This window comes from Triticum dicoccoides, chromosome 7A, assembly GCF_002162155.2.
Source record: "Triticum dicoccoides isolate Atlit2015 ecotype Zavitan chromosome 7A, WEW_v2.0, whole genome shotgun sequence".
In the NCBI taxonomy this organism is placed as follows: domain Eukaryota; kingdom Viridiplantae; phylum Streptophyta; class Magnoliopsida; order Poales; family Poaceae; genus Triticum; species Triticum dicoccoides.
In genome coordinates this window covers 59,605,619-59,625,291 of record NC_041392.1, presented here as the reverse complement: position 1 = coordinate 59,625,291, position 19,673 = coordinate 59,605,619, and the positions used below count along the sequence as shown (strand labels likewise).

General features: G+C 44.0%; 1 protein-coding gene and 1 pseudogene across 2 annotated transcripts; both read right to left on the bottom strand.

Annotated features, from left to right (window-relative positions):
• Window positions 1-4,680: 4,680 nt before the first annotated feature.
• Window positions 4,681-8,274, bottom strand: LOC119330546 (single-stranded DNA-binding protein WHY1, chloroplastic-like). Of its 2 annotated transcripts, XR_005160155.1 has the most exons (7): window positions 7,861-8,274; window positions 7,675-7,767; window positions 6,526-6,620; window positions 5,840-5,913; window positions 5,663-5,751; window positions 5,024-5,257; window positions 4,681-4,901 (listed from the first exon to the last, which is right to left on the bottom strand). XR_005160155.1 is itself a non-coding variant. In XM_037603659.1 (6 exons), exons 1-6 carry the CDS (start codon window positions 8,200-8,202, stop codon window positions 5,144-5,146), a joined length of 807 nt encoding a protein of 268 aa, XP_037459556.1. In that variant the 5' UTR covers window positions 8,203-8,274; the 3' UTR covers window positions 4,681-5,143. The 2 variants fall into 2 exon arrangements, 1 of the variants encoding a protein (XP_037459556.1); XM_037603659.1 differs by having other exon boundaries at window positions 4,681-5,257.
• A 5,819-nt stretch (window positions 8,275-14,093) lies between these two features.
• LOC119331244 lies at window positions 14,094-18,909 on the bottom strand (annotated as a pseudogene).
• Window positions 18,910-19,673: the final 764 nt, after the last annotated feature.

Below are 19,673 nucleotides of genomic sequence, written 5' to 3'. Positions count from 1 at the left end.
CCTACCTCGCTCACTCCTTCTCCCTTCTCTGGCGGCGTGCCGAGCCGGCGGTAGCACGAGGCGGTGACCATCTCGAGAGTGCAAGGACAACAGAGGACGGAATGGCTTTGTGCTCGAGCAGTCAAGCGTGAGGAATAGGATGGAGAATGGGGGCAAAGTATTCTTCAGTGCACTAGCGCAATCCATAGGACAGAAGTCGTGAAGAAGATCGAAACAAAATGCACATAGAAGATTGGGAGATAACTCTGGTAGAAAAAAGCTATACATTTAGGTTTACGATCATCTATATCAACACATCATTGCATTGTAACATTTGTAATTATTGTTATTATATAGTTGGAGGATGGCATGGACAAGCTAATCATCTACACCCGGTATAAAGTTGTATTAAGGTTGAGACACTTATTTGGATATTAACATCAAAGAATCTTGCTTTAGACGATCTGTTTGGCCAGTGCAATCTTCCAAAGCTGGGCTGAAAGCAAAGCAAATTACATGTAGTGCCCCTTGGAGACAGACCCCTTGGAGACAGACGGATATTTCTAAAAAGACAACCATAGAAAAAAGACTAGAAAACATGTATATATCTATGCCAACAGAAAAATAAAGCAAGAAATAAAACAAAACAAGGACCATGTACTCACGAGAGTGTCATGTTTCAAATACTGCTAGCTCTAATAACAGTGATTCCAATGGTGATTGTGAAGAAGTAGAAGGTATAATTAGAGGCTTAGCAGTTTGTTGGTTGTAGAAGTATTAGTAAAGTTGGCTGCGGCAGTTCTGCTTTATATATAAACCTTTCCTCAAATGCCAGGCCTTTAATTTTTAGAGTTTTGGTTGTGAATGAGGAGTTTTATGAAGTGACTGAGCATGATTGTGTTTTTTCTTATATTAGAGTTTTGCTTAAATTCAAACAAACTGGTTGGATTTGGAATTATTACCATTTGCGGTGTTACGTAGACTAGAAAAAAGGAGATGTTTTTTATTGAAACAATAAATGTATTGAATTATAATTCAAATCTTTGCAGATATTTTTTAGCAAACTTAATTTACTTGTTGGATTCGGTAAGTCACAGGGCCTCTAGGGAAGAAGGCTATATGTACATCTGAAACTAAATCGAAGTTAATCAACAATTGCTAATGCATTGTAAAGATAGTTTTGTTCATTTCAAGAACTTCGATCGACGCAACATTTATCCTATTGGCTTAGTTTGATATAAGAAATTGCCAATTTCACCTCGCCAAAAAATGCCACCGCAATAAAGAAATAACTTACAAATGCCAACGTTATACAATCATATTCATTGTTCCTCTCCTAAGGATCGGTACCTTATATAACACTAGCTACAACATGTAACCAAAGCATAGGAAACATTTCTAACATCGTGGGCTGAAATACAAATTGCAATTGATTTATGGATAAATTAATAAAAATCACAATCAAATTAGAGCTTTCGCTAACCAATCTTGAACCCTCTATACAAGGAAAGCCTCGATTTCTGACAACGAACTCCATTTAGATAACACCACATCTCTACAACCCCTTTCTATATTCAAGGCTCATATAATGTTGAATATCGTATAAGGCTTCTTCATACTATTGGTTGAGAATCATTGACAAAATCAACTAACAAGTAACAAATGTAATCCTCTTAAATCAAATTATTAAACATATATATTCATTATTGATAAGCTTATTAAGCAATAATTTAAAAAGTGTCATGAACAGATTTCTAATATATATTACAACATGAAAAGTAAAATGTAGTGCATTAAGCTACATATCATACATATAAAAATAAGGTATAAAAATATGCAGTTCGTAAGATTTTTTTGGTGATTTTGATTCCTCATTAATTGTGAAGTTATAGCCTCTACCTAGGTCGTCTTCTATTACACTTAGCAAAATTAAATACAATCCTTTGTTGCTAAATATGATAATACAATGTTACTTGTGACATAATTCTAGTATATATGGTTCTCATTACTATTGCAATGAATTTAAATAATAGTTTACATAAAGACATTGTGTTACTTGTTTTAGTTTGATATGTGGCTCCTAAAAACCATTCACTAAGTCTTGATTAATGGTTATCAAACTTCGATTATAATATGTTTTGAGAAAATAACTCTAAAAGGAGAATTTACTTAGCAAAGTAGAAAAATAGGCCAAATATGGTTAGTAGTTGGATCACCAAACTACACCACGACTCCAAACACAAGCTGAAAGTCCCCTACCGTCTTAGCCCACAAAAAAATGCATACCTCGAGGTTAATTTATGTGTTAGTGAATTCTATTATATATGTATATGATCATGTCTATTATAGTATCTTTGAATATTTTGCTCGAGAGCTCTAAAGTGTACCATCTACAAATATTTCAACAAAGGTTTCTAGAGTGCATGAATCCTCTAGCTTACATGTAAATGAAAACGATGTGAACGACTGAAACGTATGCTCATACTCATATTACATATGTAAAGAGAGGACGAGTTGGGTGGGATACTTCTCGTTCAAGCCATCTACATCATCAATATGAAATAGTTGTGGGAAAATATAGAGACTAGTAGTTATGTTCAATTACTTTCTAATTATTATTTTGAGAAATTGGTCTTTTGATTAGAACAAGAGAATTTTGTTACAAGGTCCATTAGTTTCTAATAATGCACATAGTCAAATAGCGTGCATGCACATGAACATATCTCTAAAATATTGGACACGAATACAAATTTTTAAGAAGCACTAGTACAAAATTAATGTGCAATACTAGTGAAATAATCCGGCACGAGCTATGGTATTAGTGAGTCAATAAAATGAATGAGCGCCAATACAAAAGAGCTCACATATACGATGGTGTACATGCTTATGAAAGCATTTGTTTTATTTTTCTTAAATGGCAAACAAATGGTATGTCAAGAACAAATCATCATTTTGATTTATTTATTTATGGGGATTTACTGAATTTATTGAGGTATGAATTAAAAGTGTGTTACTGACACCATTTCGATGATAAACCATGTTTTATTTGTCGATGTACATGAAACATCAATTTTACTGGAAATTGGACATACTAGAATATTTCAGAGGGAGGAGAAACATGTTGGAGAATTGGGTCATCCGACAGAGGCCCAGGGGCCTAGGCGGCATAACTAGGCGACTGACTTGACTTCATAGTCTGCCCACCTAAGGAGCCACCAATTCCACTTTGTAGGAGAGTACTTCATCATTCTGAATACCTAGCACACCTCCAATGTTTGGAGCAGATTAGACCAGTATTATTCGTCTCCTTCCATTTCATGAAGCATCACATCATCACCATTCCTATGTTGTTTCTGATGTTTCTCCAATATATGTGTGAGTAGTTTTCTATATGCACATAAGGATGGTTGAAATTTTTGATAATTGTATAATCGTCTCATGATGCCGCTTCCCTCATTTTATTTATCCTAGTTCAATCATTGTTCTTCATGACTCGAACAAACAAATGATCAGAAACTTTGACGTAGCTTCGGTCATTGTGGTTCCCCTAGTGACTAATCGAATAGAATCTAGTCGATGCACCTGAGTGACCTATATTCGATAGATGAGGCTTTGCTAGCCAGCACTAATGATTGATCTATGCATGAAAATACATACAAATAAATATACCTAAACCAAACAATAAATTAATCAAACAAAGCACTATCCATTACAGCTAAAGGCCCGAACAGAAATATATAGGTTATGAATGAGAGGAAACTAGGGGAATGGAATGCGCGTGGTACGGAGATGTGGCACGCCGTGCGCGGCAATTTCCTCCCCTTATTTTTCCTTGGGTTTCACTTTGCAGATGGGCTTATTCATATTTTGTAAGGAATGGAGCTATGAATGTTGCTTGGTGGATGACGTTATGTAACTGCTAGAGATTGAAGATGATTAATAACTTTAGCCCGTGCATTATCTTGATCTCCTCTCTAATCCCAGGGCTCCCACATGGATGTGATGATCCATAACCTTCCTTGTCACCAGAGATTGCAAGGAAATACAGTACAGATTACACCAAAATCACTGTTTATTAGATGCAAATGATATGTTTCTTTTTCTTGCATCGTATCCAGTTACCTACTAAGTCCTCTCTCCTAAGTGCAGATTTAGTACTTCAGACATAAAGGGACTGTTCGGCAACCCGCCGGCTCCTCAAAATACGAGGAGCTGCGGAGTCGAAGGACTACAACTCCATCCTTTTTAACTAGAGCTCCGCCAGCTCCCGGAGCGGAGCGGCGGAGTGGAGGGGATCCGAACGGGGCAAAAGTATGCATATATTTTAGAATTGAGATGATCCAACCAATTTTATTCATCTCAGCAGGTGAAAAAATCTACTCCCTCCGTCAAGAATAACTTGTCATAGCAATGGATAAAAATGAATGTATCTAAAACTAAAAAACATCTAGATACATCTATTTCTGTGACAAATAATTCTGGACGAAGGGAGTATGTCATAAAGTTTCCTTTGAGATTGTTCTGAAATAGACTTTTGCCAGTATCAAAATACGACAACCATCTTGGATTACAAATACTGGTTTGGTTCACAAGGATCACAAACAAATAGTGTAATGTCAAAAAACGTCTTACATTATGGGACGAAGGGAGTAATTTTTAAATAGGCAAATCAGAGAGCAGGGTAGCACAGAGCTTACTCAATAAGGACGCAAGAAATGTTGGGAATATGTGACTCGAGTTTCAGTATATGACAAGTTCACAATATTGAATTCAGAATTAGCAAATGAACAACTTGCATTGCAAATGCAAAACAGTTCAGGCTTTAGAGCTTCGGGTATCTGATGCAGGTATCCATGATCCATACGGGGTACTGCAATACCTCCAGGCAAAAATTGCTACAATAAGTCTCATGTAAGCCATTCCTGCATTAAGAAGTGAGGACTAGGTATTTGACTAACACAACTCCAGCCTGCTGTAATGAGAAACCAAACGAATATGGCAGAACCAAAAGGATTAATTTCCTAATAACTAAACCAGAAATTACCAGCCAAATTATGCACCAAAATACTTTCCAAACACCACCACCAAGAATTTCTTTTCTGGAAGGAACACCACCAAAAGTATCATTCTTCCTGCCATCTCCGTCCGAGAGCGTTGTCATTCTTCACCTTCGCCACTCCAATTCGGGAGAGGACTGCGGCCTATTGTATGGCTGCGACTCCTCGGGCTTGATAGAATTTGTAAACGTGCTCCAGCCCATGATGTGCGGTATGATGTACTGCAAATACAACAATGTGTTCAGACATTATGAAGGAACAGGTTTGGTTTTTGCATTTACCTAAAAAGGGCAACCTGTCTACTGAAATGTTACTATTGGTCCCACGCTTCACAAATTATATACCACAAAATGGTGGGCTAAAGGAAGAAATACAGCAAGCATCAACACACGTTAGATCTAGTTGTTACCGAAACACATCTACTGCCAGTTTGTTACATGCTGACATGCTCCTCCATAAACAATCGTGGCGGAAAATAGGCCATGCCATATGTGAGGACACAGTGTGATTTCTGATGGAAGTAGAATCAAGTGGTGTTCAAACTATAATTCGTGCAGTTAGCTCAAACTACCTCAATGATCTATAACTGAATGGTAAAGGAAAAGCTCTAGCAGAATGATGCGTACATTGAAAGTCGATACAATGACCGCATATTCTCCTTTGGTTATAGGGATGTAAATGTTCTCATCAACGTTCAAAAGACGGTTTTGAACACCTAGAAGCAAAAAAGATGATCAGATCAATTTGGGAACATAGATTCACAAGCAAGTAGAATTTGTAGCAGAGCAATGGCGACTACATACTGAGGTTGAAAAAGCGACCGTTGCCATCTGGTGTTGGCTCAACCTTTAGAACCTTGCGCACTTTACCTTCATCGCTGTTTGTATAGAACAATACTAAGTATTAAGGCTATTTTATTCACAATTCGAGAAGTAAAATACACAGGTATATTTCAAAATAAAATACATAAACAAATAACATAAGAATATGAAATTTATTGAAGCCCTGGTAAGTTATGCTACAGATAATGAATTTTGGGAAAACTTTATTAAAAACATTGAAGTAAAAGAGCATTTTATTAACTAGCAACCTTTTTTGGCTTGATAGACATGTTAACACAATGGTATCTTGAACAAAGTCTCTCTTTTGGCAATTAATAATCTTGATCAAAAGAAGAAAATAAAGCGTCTTCTCATATTGCCATCCTATTTCAACTATATGGTAGGCCAAGGGAATTACTAAGCATAAGGCGCACTTGTAAAGTTCCAAGACTATTTTACTTCAATGCAAAATACACAGAAATGGAGAAATTTGATTGCTGATATTTAAGTCTTTCTAAATAATTGGATTGGCAATATAAGGTAATAATCATGCTGAGGATGCCCATAGCAATAACAAAAGGTTGCATTTAAGATAATGATCCACACATGTTTTATTCACACGCTTCTGTAGAAGGAGCTTGTAGTTAGATATAGCACACAAGACTAACCTCCTCCCCTTGAAAGGGTCATGAAAGAACTCGCACGAATCTGTTAGACCAAGAGTAAGCAAGGTTCCCATCTCCCAGACAGATAATGAGAACACCTGCACCATAACGAAATAAGTTCATGTAAAGAACACAATATAGATTTGCTTATCTATACTACTCCCTCTGTAAAGAAATATAAGATCGTTTAGATCACTACTTTAGTAATCTCAACGATCTTATATTTCCTTACAGAGGGAGTACTATATAGTGTAGCAGTGTTTGATTGCACCTAGAGCATCAATCCTAGCGACTGCTCTCCTAAAATCGAACAACTGGGATTAGAGGGATTCGCTATGAACAGTAGCTCACAGCTGAATCTACTAGGTTCTGGAACCATCACATCATACCTCCCAGAAAAGAAGAACTATGCCCCCCTCTGCCATGTTGCAATTGTCAGGTTGTGATGAATAAAAGAAAGTGTAGGCTGTGAGCCGATGCCGGAGATGGTCCGGGAGGAGAAACTAAAGTTGTACTCCCTCTGTATCAAAATATAAGATGTTTTTAGACACAATCGTAGTGTCAGCGTCTTATATTTTGATACGGAGGGAGTAGTAAACAATTTGTGGGTTCCACTACGTACATCTTTTCTTTTAGAAAAATTCTTGGTGACACCGGGTAGTGGTTGTATTGTGCCAATTAGTAAATTTCTAAACTTCATTTCGCGTACATCAACAATATAAATTTTCGCTCGGAATTCATTTTTCAAAGTAATGTATGTCTTTTTTTCCTTTTGTCGGAACCACACCATACTGTTAAGACGTGCATACACACTAGTTTTTGGTAACTGCAAACATAAAGCATCCGAGTTTACGGAAGAATGAAGATCTTACAAAGAAACCAGACAAACAAATAGAACCTATAATACATGCTCCCAGTTTCGAAATATTAACTTACAAACCAAGAAACTACCCAGTCAGGAGTCAGCTCAAAATGGCATGAACAGGCTAACAGCTTCCAACATGCCAACATTTGCTTCTTTGTGTTGAAAAAAAATTGTGAATCTCAACACCTTTCTCTAACTAGTTTATCTTGGAAGTTTCTAACTTGACGCGGGAATGAACGAGCATTTCAACAGAAAATTGGACAAGGCAGAGGAAAACCCAGTATCACCTGCTTGCGAGTCCAATCATACTGCCGGGGCCCCACGGCGGGGGCGAACTGGAGCAGCACGAACCCCTCCTTGGCCACCTTGTACGCCCCAGACTGCGAATTCCGAACGAAACACCCATCAACACAAAATGAAATGACAGAGCACGGCGGCATAGGACGCCCAATGGCGCGCCACACTCTACCTACTTCGAGCGGCACGAACTGCGGCGGCCTGGGGTCGAAGGCCAGCGCAGCCTTGCCCTTGTAGATGCTGTAGCTGGCGAACACCCGCCCGGCCTGGCCGCCCGGCACCGGCGGATCCCTCTCCAGAGGCGGCTGCCCGTACGCGTCGCGCTGCGACGGCGGGGCCCGGGGGTCGAAGTAGTCGGAGTGGCGCGCGGGGACGACGGAGCAGGCGGAGGAGGGCGGCGCCCTGGTGGAGAGGGGCGGGGCCAGGGCGAGGGAGTGGGTGTGGGCGGCCCTGGCGTGGCGCGGGAGGAGGGAGAGGGGCTGCGGCGACGGGAGCGAGACGGAGAGCGGCGGCGGCATTTCGCCGAACGGGTTGGGGACGGGCGCGTGGGTGGGTGGGTGTGGACGGCCGAGCCGAGACGGGGCTGTTTCGTCCGGGAGGGGTTTATCCTGTGGCGTGGTTTGGGCGGCCAGGCCCGCCGGTGGCATCCGGACCGTTACGTTATCGTCTTTGGGGCCATGGAGAGGTGGACCCGCTTGCCAGACAAACCGTACATATATCTGGCCATAAGTCGGGCCGGGCCAGGCCTGATAAAGCCCGTGAGAGAAAACCTAGGCATGGGCCCGGCCCAGCTCATCAATGGAAAATCCCATTGGGCCTTGGGCCGAGCCTCTTCCCTAAAATGTAAATATGCTAGACCCAAGCCTGGCCCGGCCTTCGGGCTCAAAATTTGGGCCCAGGCCTGACCTGCGGACAAGCCCGGCCCGGCAGGCCGGATTCCCCATGGCCAGGTATACCCTACAACATGCAGTTTTTTTTGGCAGCTTAAAAAAATAAGTCCTCTTCTCTCCAAATTTTCCTATAAGCTGTCTTTCTTTATGCTTTAGGGCTTCTAAACTATTTTATGAATTAATTGATTTAAAAGTCAGATTTAGAGTATGGCTTATTTTTTTCTAAGATGGAAAAAGGCAGCTCATTTTTCAAGCCGTTCAAATGAGTTGACCCGACATTCTTTCTAAACTCTGGCAACGGGAACATTGAATTAACACATTGATTCATGAACAACAATATCATGATTACTTGTGTGTTTTGATGTTCCTTGCTTGTTAGTATGAACTATAGACAATTGCTTTGCATCGCTATTATTTTGTGTAGAACTTTTATGAGCTCCATGAGATCACCATATTCATGTCAAGGTAGCATCCCCCTCCTCCTATTCCCCGCATTATTCTTTTTATCAACACACGCCATCATGTTGGACATGTGCTCTCGGTCAACCTCACTATTTTCCTGCAAGTTAGTTTGACATGTATGTGCTTCATTTATTGATCTTACCGATTCTTGCATCGGAGGGTCTCCTTGTTCATGCTCATTTTCTTCACTGCTCAAAAGTTGCACTTCCATAGATTCTTGATATCTAGCCTCAGCAAAGGCCTTCTTCTATTGGTTTGCATAAGGGTTATCACTAAAAATCTCAAAAGCAATAGTGAAGAGTTGATTTCATATACGGTCAGACCTTTTTAAGTGAGGTGCTATTTATAGTCTTTTGGATATTTTATGCGCCTCTGACTAGCACCTCAATTGTAACCGCAGTTAGTACGAATTCCCAAAGCTCCCTACTAGCATTGTATTTAGGATTATTATCGAATGACGGTATTAAATTTAGAATTGAATTTTTTTTATAAATTCATGAACAGTTTTAAAATTTGATAATTTTTTTAAAACTTCACAAAGATTTTTAAAAATCAATGTACATTTAATAAAATTAGGAAAATTTAATTTAAAGCTATATGAAATAGAAAACCAGCCATAAATTAAAATAAAATCAGCTTAAAAACAGATAAATGGGGAAATCAATAGCGCAAAAAGAAAGGAGTCGCTAAATATGTGGTGGCCCATCTTTTGTTGACAGACACGGGCGAGTTTCTTCTAGGCTTCCAATCCATGGCCCATCCCAAACTATTTCCCTCAAAAAAATAATCTCAAACTATTACCACGAACACTGACACTGAGAGTTGCTCACCTCAAAATTGGTCCGGCTTCAGATCCCTCCGTCCTGATGCGAAGAAACTTTTTCACTTTAGCTATATGTAAGTTTCGTGAAAATTAATTTTGGGTCAGTCAATTTTTGGGCCGTTGATTTTCTGCTTCATGATTCGTGCAACTTTTTTTTCTGGGCTGGTTTATGTGGTCTTTTGGGACTGTTTCTTTTTGACTAATCTCATATTTGGGTCAGCCAATTCTTTAACGGGCCAACGCCCATTCTAGTGCAACAACCCTTTGCTTTCTCCTTTGTTTTTTCTGTTTTTCTGTTTATATACGTTTTTGCTTTTGTGTTTTTCATTTATTTGTTAGCTGGTTTTATTATTTATTATGTAGGTATTTTGGAATGTTGGGTTTGTAAATATATGCATACAAATAGAATATAATAATATGTGCCAACATTTAACTATTATATGATTATTCTTTGCACATTGCGAAAAGTACAATTTTAGGGCAAAGTTGTGTGCAGTTTTTATTTTTATTTTTTATTTCTTCTTAAATAGAAATTCCAATGCCACTAATTCATTATTACTTACAAAACTTCATTATTTTGATATTGTCTTAGTTTTTTTATTTCATTTTCATTCTAATTTAAGGGTAATACCATTGCCACTAATTCAATTGTTCTAATTCTTTGGTGAAAATTCCACTTTTATATTCTTGTTCTTGCAATATTTTAAAAATCACAATTTCTAGGTATATTTTGCGCAAAAAATTTCACTGTTTGTTTTAGAATAGTTTCCCATTTTATTTCTTCTTAAATGGTAATACAAGTGTCAGTAATTCAATCTTCCTTAGAAAATGTAATTTTTTGAGTTTTGTTTTCATTTTATCTCTTCTTGAAGGGTAATACCAATGTCACTAATTCATTACTTCTTAATAAACATCTTTTTTGGGTGAAATTCCACTATTTTATGCTTACTGTTGCATATTATATAAAAAGCAATTTTTGTGTAAATTATGTGCAAAATTATATTATTGTCTATTTTTGTTTTCACTTTATTTCTTCTTAAAGGGTAATAGAAATGCAACTAAGTCATTCCATCATATAAAACATAGTATTTATTTTATTTGCATGTGTGTAAGTATAAATGCAAGTACTAAATACTAGATGTGCGACTAATTCATTCCTTCTTTTAAACTTTCTTGTTTGTGAAAATTCCTCTATTATATGCATATTCTTGCATATTTTAGATAGCGCAATTTATGTGTAAATTATGGGCAAGTTTTACTTATTTTTTAAATATTTTTATTTTCTTTGTTCTTTAACGGTACTCCCTCCATGCCACAATTGTGTGAAAAATTATATTATTGTCTTTCTTTGTCTTCACTACATTGTGGAGTGGAGAGAGTAATAACAATGCTGCTAATTCATTATTTCTTAGAAACTTTATTATTTATATTTATTGCTATTTTTTATTTTATTCTTTAAGGTAAAGCCAACACAAGTATTAGATTTCGAATTTAATACTTCATCTTCCGCATACTTCCTTTTTTGCTGTTGTCGGTAGTGGCTTAAAGGTGAAGAATGGTTTCGCGGCGACTTTACTAGAACAACCGATCCCCAATTTGGGTCCAATTGTGTGGCTTCTTTAAGACTATACAATATGGCCCGTGTAATTTATCGAAATAATTCTAATATTATGTTGTTTAGTGTGATGATAACAAAAATGAGTTAGGAATATGTGTTTAAGTACCCTCTTCTCTCTGTTCAAAATGGTAAATACATATGCATATATGTATTGTATGCATATATAAAAAAATTATAAATGTTTGAGAGATTGCACATATAGTCACTAACTTTTACTACATGCAACTATGTGTGACAGTGTGAGAGTGCTATTTAGGTCACCTACAAAGGCTTAGCGAACACTATACTATAGCAGCCTGTATTCAACGTAGGAGGCAATTGTTTTTTCTGTTTGCTGATTTCCTCAGATCAAGTGAGCTAGTAGATTTCCCCATGGCGCTCTCCGACCGCGCAGGTGGCGGCTGGGCGCGCGCCGCCGCCGGCCGGATCTCCGGCCTCGGGCTTCCCTTGCTGCCGCCGAGACCGGATCCGGACTCCCCGCGGCGTCCTCTCCCGCACCAGCCTCGGCGCCGCCCCGTCCCCTCGTCAACGCCGCGACGCCGCTCTCACGAACCTCCGCCGCGGGAGCCGCTCCAGCGTCGTCTTCCACTGTTGCGGCCGCCGTCCTCCAGCCGCCAGCGTCGGTCCTTCGAGGGCTGGGCTCTGCCGTGGTCTCCTCTGCTTCCCCGAGTCCAGATGCTCGCGAGTCCTCTGCCATGTCGCTGCAGCTGCTGGATCGTCGGAACTCGGTTGCCGGTGATGTGGGTGCCGCCATGGAGACCGGGTCGGGGCAGCCTCTGCCTGCGCGTGTGGTGCCAGCGTCGAATGCTCCAGCTGCAGGCAGCGTCCTGGCTACCGGTGCCATCCCTCGACTGCGGCCGGTGCCCCCAAGTTTCAGATTTAGGAAGGAAGCTGGGGGTGTTAAGGCCTCGCTGCGTTCCAAGACCGCGACAACAGCTGCTTCGGCACCGCCGCCTGCCACCCCCGCCCTACTTGCCAGTGCCGCCACGAGCCTGCTGCTGCCGGCTCTTGTTGCCCCTGCCAATGACGATGGCATGGACTGCGAAGAGGAGCTGCCCTCCCTGTCTCCATCAGCTAACGCAGAGGGCATCGTCGTTGGCATGGAGGATTTGCTGACCAGTGCGCGAAGATCTATTTTGTGGGTCTCTGTCGCTGACAATGACGATGAAGACGAAGACGAAAAGGAGCTGGCCCCTCAGACGCCGCCGGCTGCAGCCAAGGCCGTCGACTCCAGCGAGATGTGTGTGGGTCATGAGGTGGACATGGGTGGGGGTTGGCAGGAGGTGCCGCCACGGCGCAGCCCGCATCTGCTGACATTGCTGCCGGCATCCACAACAATGGCTCCTCGTCCCATTCCTGCTTGGCTTCACGGTAGATGCTATAGATGCTTTGCTCATGGGCATCGTGCGGCCCATTGCAGAGATCCGTTGCGGTGCTCACGTTGTTTGGAGAATGGTCATCATGCGCACGGATGTCGCAATCCCTGGCGTCCTCTAAGCTCGCTGGCATGCCTTGCCACGCCGCCTGTTGCCAGCGTCAACGCCATGCATGGTCCTACATCAGCTTTGCTCAAGGGTCCAGCGAAATTCGCGCCCCCCTCCATGGCGCTTCACCGTGGGTCCTGGGCGTCTGTTGTATCTGCTACGGCGAACTCGACAACCTCATCTGAAGTGGTGCTGCAGTCTGCTCTAGCTGATCAGATTGCGCTGCTGCAAGGTTGCCTGGTGCGGGTTGGGAGCTTTTTGGAGCGGGCGGAGGTTGCTCTGAGTAGACTCTCCCTTGTGCCGGCTATGCCGCAGACTGCTATGACATCACATCCTCCTATTGCAGTTGGTGTTTGCTCCGAGGAGGACACGGAGGCAAAGTTATATGGTTGTTTCTCCCCCCGTGTTGGGGAATTTTCGTCGCCGATGTCTGCCTCGCCCCCTGTGTTATGTACCACTCAAGACGAGTCCGTCGCCATGCTCGTGGCTCCGGTGCTGCAAATCATGCCCAAGATTAGGGAGCTATGTATGAGCTCTGCTTCGCTTTTGTCAGTGAAGCACATGAAGGTGGACTCACTAGTGACCTCGTGTGAGGGAGATGATTCATGTTTGTCATGTGAGCATCCAGAGGCGTCTTCTGAGTCCTTCGGGTCGGAGGTTCATGTGGTTGAGGATATTGATGTGGTCGTTGTGTGCGCTAATGGGAAGGCGTCTGCGGTTTCTTGAGAGATGATGCTCAGTTTCTTGTGTTGTCGATGTGGCTTTGATTGTCCGAGTCATCGTTGTTGGTGTTCTTTGTCAGGGTTCTGTTGAGTTGTGCAAGTGTGGTGAGGTACAGTTGTTGTATGTTAAGAGCATGTGACGGGTTGTCTGTATGGTCACGGTGTTTCGTGCTTCCCGAGTAGCATGTTTCAGGTTATTTGTATCGGTTTTCGCCCGGTTTTCCAAAAATTAACTGGATAATTCTCTTCTTAATTAATCGATGAGGCAAATATTTTGCCTCCGTTTTGAAAAAAAAATTAGTGAGAAGGCATCCACGATGGCGCGCGGACTGGTGCCGCTGCTGGAGGCGCCGATGCGCTGCAACATGCATGCAAATCGACTGAATATAATTTGATAAAAAACAGTCAACCGCTTTCAAACTTCTTTTATAGAGAAGCCGAGGAAGTTACTAGTCATTACACGTTCGGAATCTACACGTACAGCGATTTCCAGTTTAATTCGCGGTGATCTTGTAGTTGTACCACCGTGCGACGAGCAGGTACCCGCCGAAGTTGCCGACGCAGAGCATGGCGAGCAGCCAAAAGAAGTAGTCCAAGTGCCCGTCGTTGATGTCGTCGGGGATCCACCCGGGCCGGCCGCCGCTCGTCGTGACACTCACCACGACGGACACGAGCGCCGAGCTCGCGTAGTTGCCCAGCGCGAAAGCCGCACGGGCGAGCCCCGAGCAGATGCTCCGCATGGCGTCTGGCGCTTGGTCGTAGAAGAACTCCATCTGCCCACCTCCGCCGCGCCCAACACCACGTACTGCGGCACCTGCCAGAAGATCGACAATGGCACGTACGCTGCACCGTCCATGCCACTGTATGTGCCGTTGCGCGCGAGGACGCGACGCCGTGCGACCTCAAGCATGCCGGCGGTGAGCATGGCGACCGTGAGGATGACGAACCCGACACCCATGCGTGTCAGCTGCGTGAACCCGCGGTGGTGACTTGTGAGGCGGCGCGCGAGCGGAACGATGGCACGGTCGTAAAGCGGCACCCAGAGCATGACGCTGGGTGTGTCGAAGACGGTTAGCACTGCAGCCGGGACGCGAAAGCTGCCGATGCGCGGGTCCAGTGTGTCTCCCTGGAGGATGAAGGTGGTGGACACCTGAGTGTAGGCGGCCGCGAAGATGATGCCGCACGCCCACATCGGTAGCAGACGGAGCAGGCACTTGAGCTCCTCCACCTGCGTAACCGTGCACAGCCGCCATGGGCTCGCTGGCCGTGCCTTGTCGCCTGCCGTCTCCACGGCCGCCTTGTCCAAGAACCTGAGTGATTGATGACAACCAACCGGTGCAACCGATTATAGTTACATGGCATGTTTGCATGTAAAATTTCGTCAATTGCTAGGATCCTGTAGTATAATTATGTGCTCGGAAATGGACGCCTGGTCGACTATGTTGCTAGCACCATGTTTTTTGTGTGGGAATATTGTCCGCTAATGTTACCCAGCTAACGTTCGCTGGGAAAAGGGTGATAAGTGAACCATATTTGATGGCAGTTTTAGTTTCGAGAGGAGATAAAACGTTGACAGTTTCTAAATGAAAATTGCCTTCTCAGATAGAAACTGCCATGTCTTCTGGAAAAATGCCACCCCTCATCACTTCAACAAAACTAAAATTGCCACCTAATCGTTTGCATGTGCCACCTTTCCCGACGAACATTCGCCAGTTATGGCTGTCCATATTCTTCATACGCGCTTCCTCGAGGTGTGTTGGATAATTGTGAATATTGACTAAAGCACTAGAGCGTCCAAAGTCCAAAGAACAGGATCTTCCATGAAATATGAAGATTTTTTTGGGTAGGCGTATGGAAATGGCATCTAGATCAATCAAGGAGAAGGGAGGAAGATGATGCGAAACATGTCACAAACTTCTTTCTGGTGTAGTTATAAGGGGGCATCTCCAACCGCGTTCATCAAACAGATGCCTTCAAATGTGCGGGGATGTGTTCATAGACATTTGTCGGACGGACATCATCCAACTATCTCCCTCAAAGTTTCTTCCATTTCAAACTGTTAAAATACGAATTATGGACATAGTTTAAACTAGTTCGATATATTAGATGCAAATTTGATGAAATTTAACAAGTCTCTTCCAGACTACTCGAAATTAATCTAAACTAAACGAAACCCAATCTAAGCAGCGGCCGGTCACCTCGTAGGCATGGCCTCCGAGGCCATAGGCATCATTGTCGTCGTCTGTGTTGTGATTGCCACCGTCGTCCGAGTCACCGTGGCACCAGTGTCGGAAGCCGCTCCACCCATCGCGACATCCGTCCCTAGACGCAGCGTCAGCTCGCGGCACGCACACCCGGCCGCCACCCTTTGCCACCTCTCCTCGATTTGGAGGTGCTTCTCACGCTAGGACTGAGTCCGCTCGACACAGGGGAGCTACTCATTTAGCCATCGCCGGGTGCTATTCTAGATGGTGGTCTTGGAGTGGTTGACAGCCCAAGCTTTTGCGAGGACCTAGGGCAGCGACACCTATGTGTTGGGGAGCACTCCTGAGCGCCACTCCTGGTACAACTCCAACCCGATGAGGCATTTCAAGCCCGCTGGTGAGGAGGACCCGTCGCGCGACCCACCATCATCGAGATAGTACCCGAGGCAACTCTTGCTTCAAAGGGATCAGGCGCCATGTGGTACCGGGGCGGGGAGGCGGTGAGAATGTCCGATCCGAACACCACGATTGCACAAAGGGGATGTCCAACAGGGAGAGAAGAAGGTCAAAGGAGGAGCAGGCCCCGTTGAAGATGCTCGAGAGCGAATGTTATTGTTCACGTGTTCCGGCGCAAAAAGGTTGACCTCCCATAGTGGGGTATCATGCAACCACATCAATGTCAACTAGATATGTTGTTGAGTTCTCATAGCATTTAATAATGAAAAGAATACACTAGGATCATATCATGTATTGTCCTCTCTCCGTCCGGGATTACTTGTTGCAAAAATGGATGTATCTAGACGTATTTTAGTTCTAGAGATATCTATTTTTATCAATTCCCGCGACAAGTAATTCCAGACAGAGTGAGTATCTGGAATAAAGTTGTTTGAAACATACCCCATGTAACTAGCTAATGTGTGAATAGCATGGTAATATACACATCATGAACCTAATAACTTCCCGTATGAACACCATGTTAACTTTGACCCCGGAAAAATCGTTGAAAACACACCCTTGGCAATTTCTGTGTAAATAGTCTGATAATTTATGCACCACAAGCATCGTGTCTTTACTTAGCTTGGGGCTGACAACTTTTGACCCAAAAAAAGTTGTCTGAACATACCAACATGTGATCAAGTTTTGAAGGTCTCATCACGATGATTTTTTTGAGTGAAACGAATTTGAGTCAGACCGATGATTTGAACTACAAAACACGTGAATCTTCGAAATGAGAAGAATCTAGGATGATATCAATTTTTTTTCTCTAGTGCATGCATGCATGTGCATGTGGGGATAATCATTTTTATGCCTCGGTAGTTTCTGTAAATAACATGATAACTTACGTACGATAGACATGATAACTTATGTAGCCCATGTGTGGTAACTTTTAACCCAAAAAATTGACGGAGCATATCAGCATGGGATCTAGTTTTGAATGTCTCATCACGACAAATATTTTTATGTTAAAAAGGATTTTGAATCAGGCAGACATTTGAGCTTCAAAACATTTTGATTTTCGAAATAGGAAAAATTTAGAATGACATCATGTTTGTGGCCTCTAGTGTAGACATGCATGTAATTAGAGGAAATAGTGCCGATAGAAAAGAGAGTCTTTCTAATACATGCATGCATGTAATAAGAAGGGTGTAGTTCCATTGTCTTACAAACATACAAGGTTAGCAATTACTGCAGTCCATTAATAAATGATAATACATATTGCAAAATAATATCATACACTGTTATTATATATTATTATTATTATGTATTGCATGATAATAATATATAATACTCTCGTTACGAGAAGCCTAATTACTAAGTAATCTTGATTAGTTGTAGATAATTGAAAATGGATAAAGCTACCATTTTAAGTGAACTTAAGCGGGTGCGGATGCACAGCGCTTTACTTGATGGGGACTGTAGTCATGGACAGAAAATAGGAACGGTGCAAGTGGAAGCAATGCTAGCGACGGCCGGGGCACGGGCACTGAGCCACTGACCTGAACTGGTTGGTGTGCGCAAGGCGGCGGCTCCCCAGTATAGCGGACATGCCGTCGTCGCCGTCACGCTCGTGCAGCAGCGCGGCGTCGGTTGGGGTCTCCACGTCGCACTTCCTGGCGGCGGCGACCACCACCTGCGCGATCCTGGTGAGCGGGCTGCCGCCGGGGGGCTGGTGGCGCCCGTACGCGCCGGTGCCGGCGAGGAACAGAGCGACGGCGACCACGCTCAGCAGCGCCGGGATGCCGTAGCCGAGCCGCCAGCCGTGGGCGGACTGCACCCACACCAGCACGGTGCCGCCGACCAGCGATCCCACGGTCAGGGAGAGGTAGAACCAGTTGAAGAAGGAGCTCTGCCGCCCGCGCTCCTCGTCGTCGTCGGACTCCACGTCAAACTGGTCCGCGCCGAACGACGCCATGACGGGCTGCAGCGCGCCGCCCAGCCCCACCAGGTACAGCCCCGCGTAGAACACCGCGCTCTCCAGCGCCGCCCACGCACTCGCCGTCACGACGCCGTACCCCTGCTCCATCAAGATCCAGGTGAGGTGTTCCCTGATATATGATGCGCATCAGCGCACGCACGCACGTACCGCGACGGAGACGAGGAGGAAGAGCGTGATGGTCCAGTATCTGCGGAGGAAGGAGTTGGCGAGGAAGGCGGCGGCGAGCGGCGCGATGCCGCTGGTGCCCTGCCAGTTGGTGACGCTGTTGGCCGCGGCCTTGCTGCCGGAGTGCAGCTGGACCTTGAGGTAGTTCACCAGGTTCGTCGACAGGCCAAAGTAGGCCGCGGATTGAAAGCAGTTGTTCACTGCATGCACACACATCAAGCATTCGAGCATAGTGACACGGACGTACGTATGCATGCCAGAGCGGGAACACGAGAACAAAACGAAAAGGTGGCGAGCGTTACCGAGGATGAAAGCGCAGCCCCAAGAGGTCCGATGATCCTTCTTGGACACGGGATCGGCGGCGTCGCCGTGTGAGCCTTTTGATTCTACCCCTACAGCTTCCATGGTCTTAGTAGTCCGGGTGAGGTTTACACAGGCGCGCGCGGAGCAAATGAAAACTACTCCAGGCAAGGGTCACAATGGCCCATATAAGGCTCCAAGGAGCTAGCGAGTGGCACAAATCTGCCATGGTGAGCATCTCCAACGGCTGCACAAAAAGTTGGCGCCCAATAAAAATTATAGCGCGTCATTTTAGCACTTTTAGTGCGCCGGGACCAACATTGCTTTTGCAGACGACCAAAAACGCGCGCACAAAAAGCACATAGTGCAAATTGTGAAGCGCGCGCAATCCGGAGCTTAAAATATGCTGCGCGCGATAGCGTTTGTCAGCACGCGTCTAAATTTTTTTAGCGCTACAGCATCTGCTGGAGCTGTGCGGCGCCCAAAAAAAAACAAAATTTTAGTGCGCGAAGCTCTTGTTGGGCGCCTTTTGGAGATGCTCTTAAATACATGCATGATGGCAAGGTGGGAAGTGTTTAACCGAGACACTGTGGTCAGCCGCGTCACGATGCGCAAAGTCCCTTTCTTCTCCACTAAATCAACCGAGCCCCAAAGCATTTTCTCACGCAATCGAGATAGCAAATTTGGTGGAATATGGGGCCGCCTAGGTGCCAGTCAACTGAAAAAACAAATCGCCGGGAAAGCGAACGGAGAGAACGACCCTGGAACGACTCGAGCATTCACGCGATTTTAAATCACACGCACCATCATATCCTTCTCGATCACGAGCCTACGTACGTACGCTGGTGACCATTGGGTCATGCGCACATGCGCCAGTGGTGATT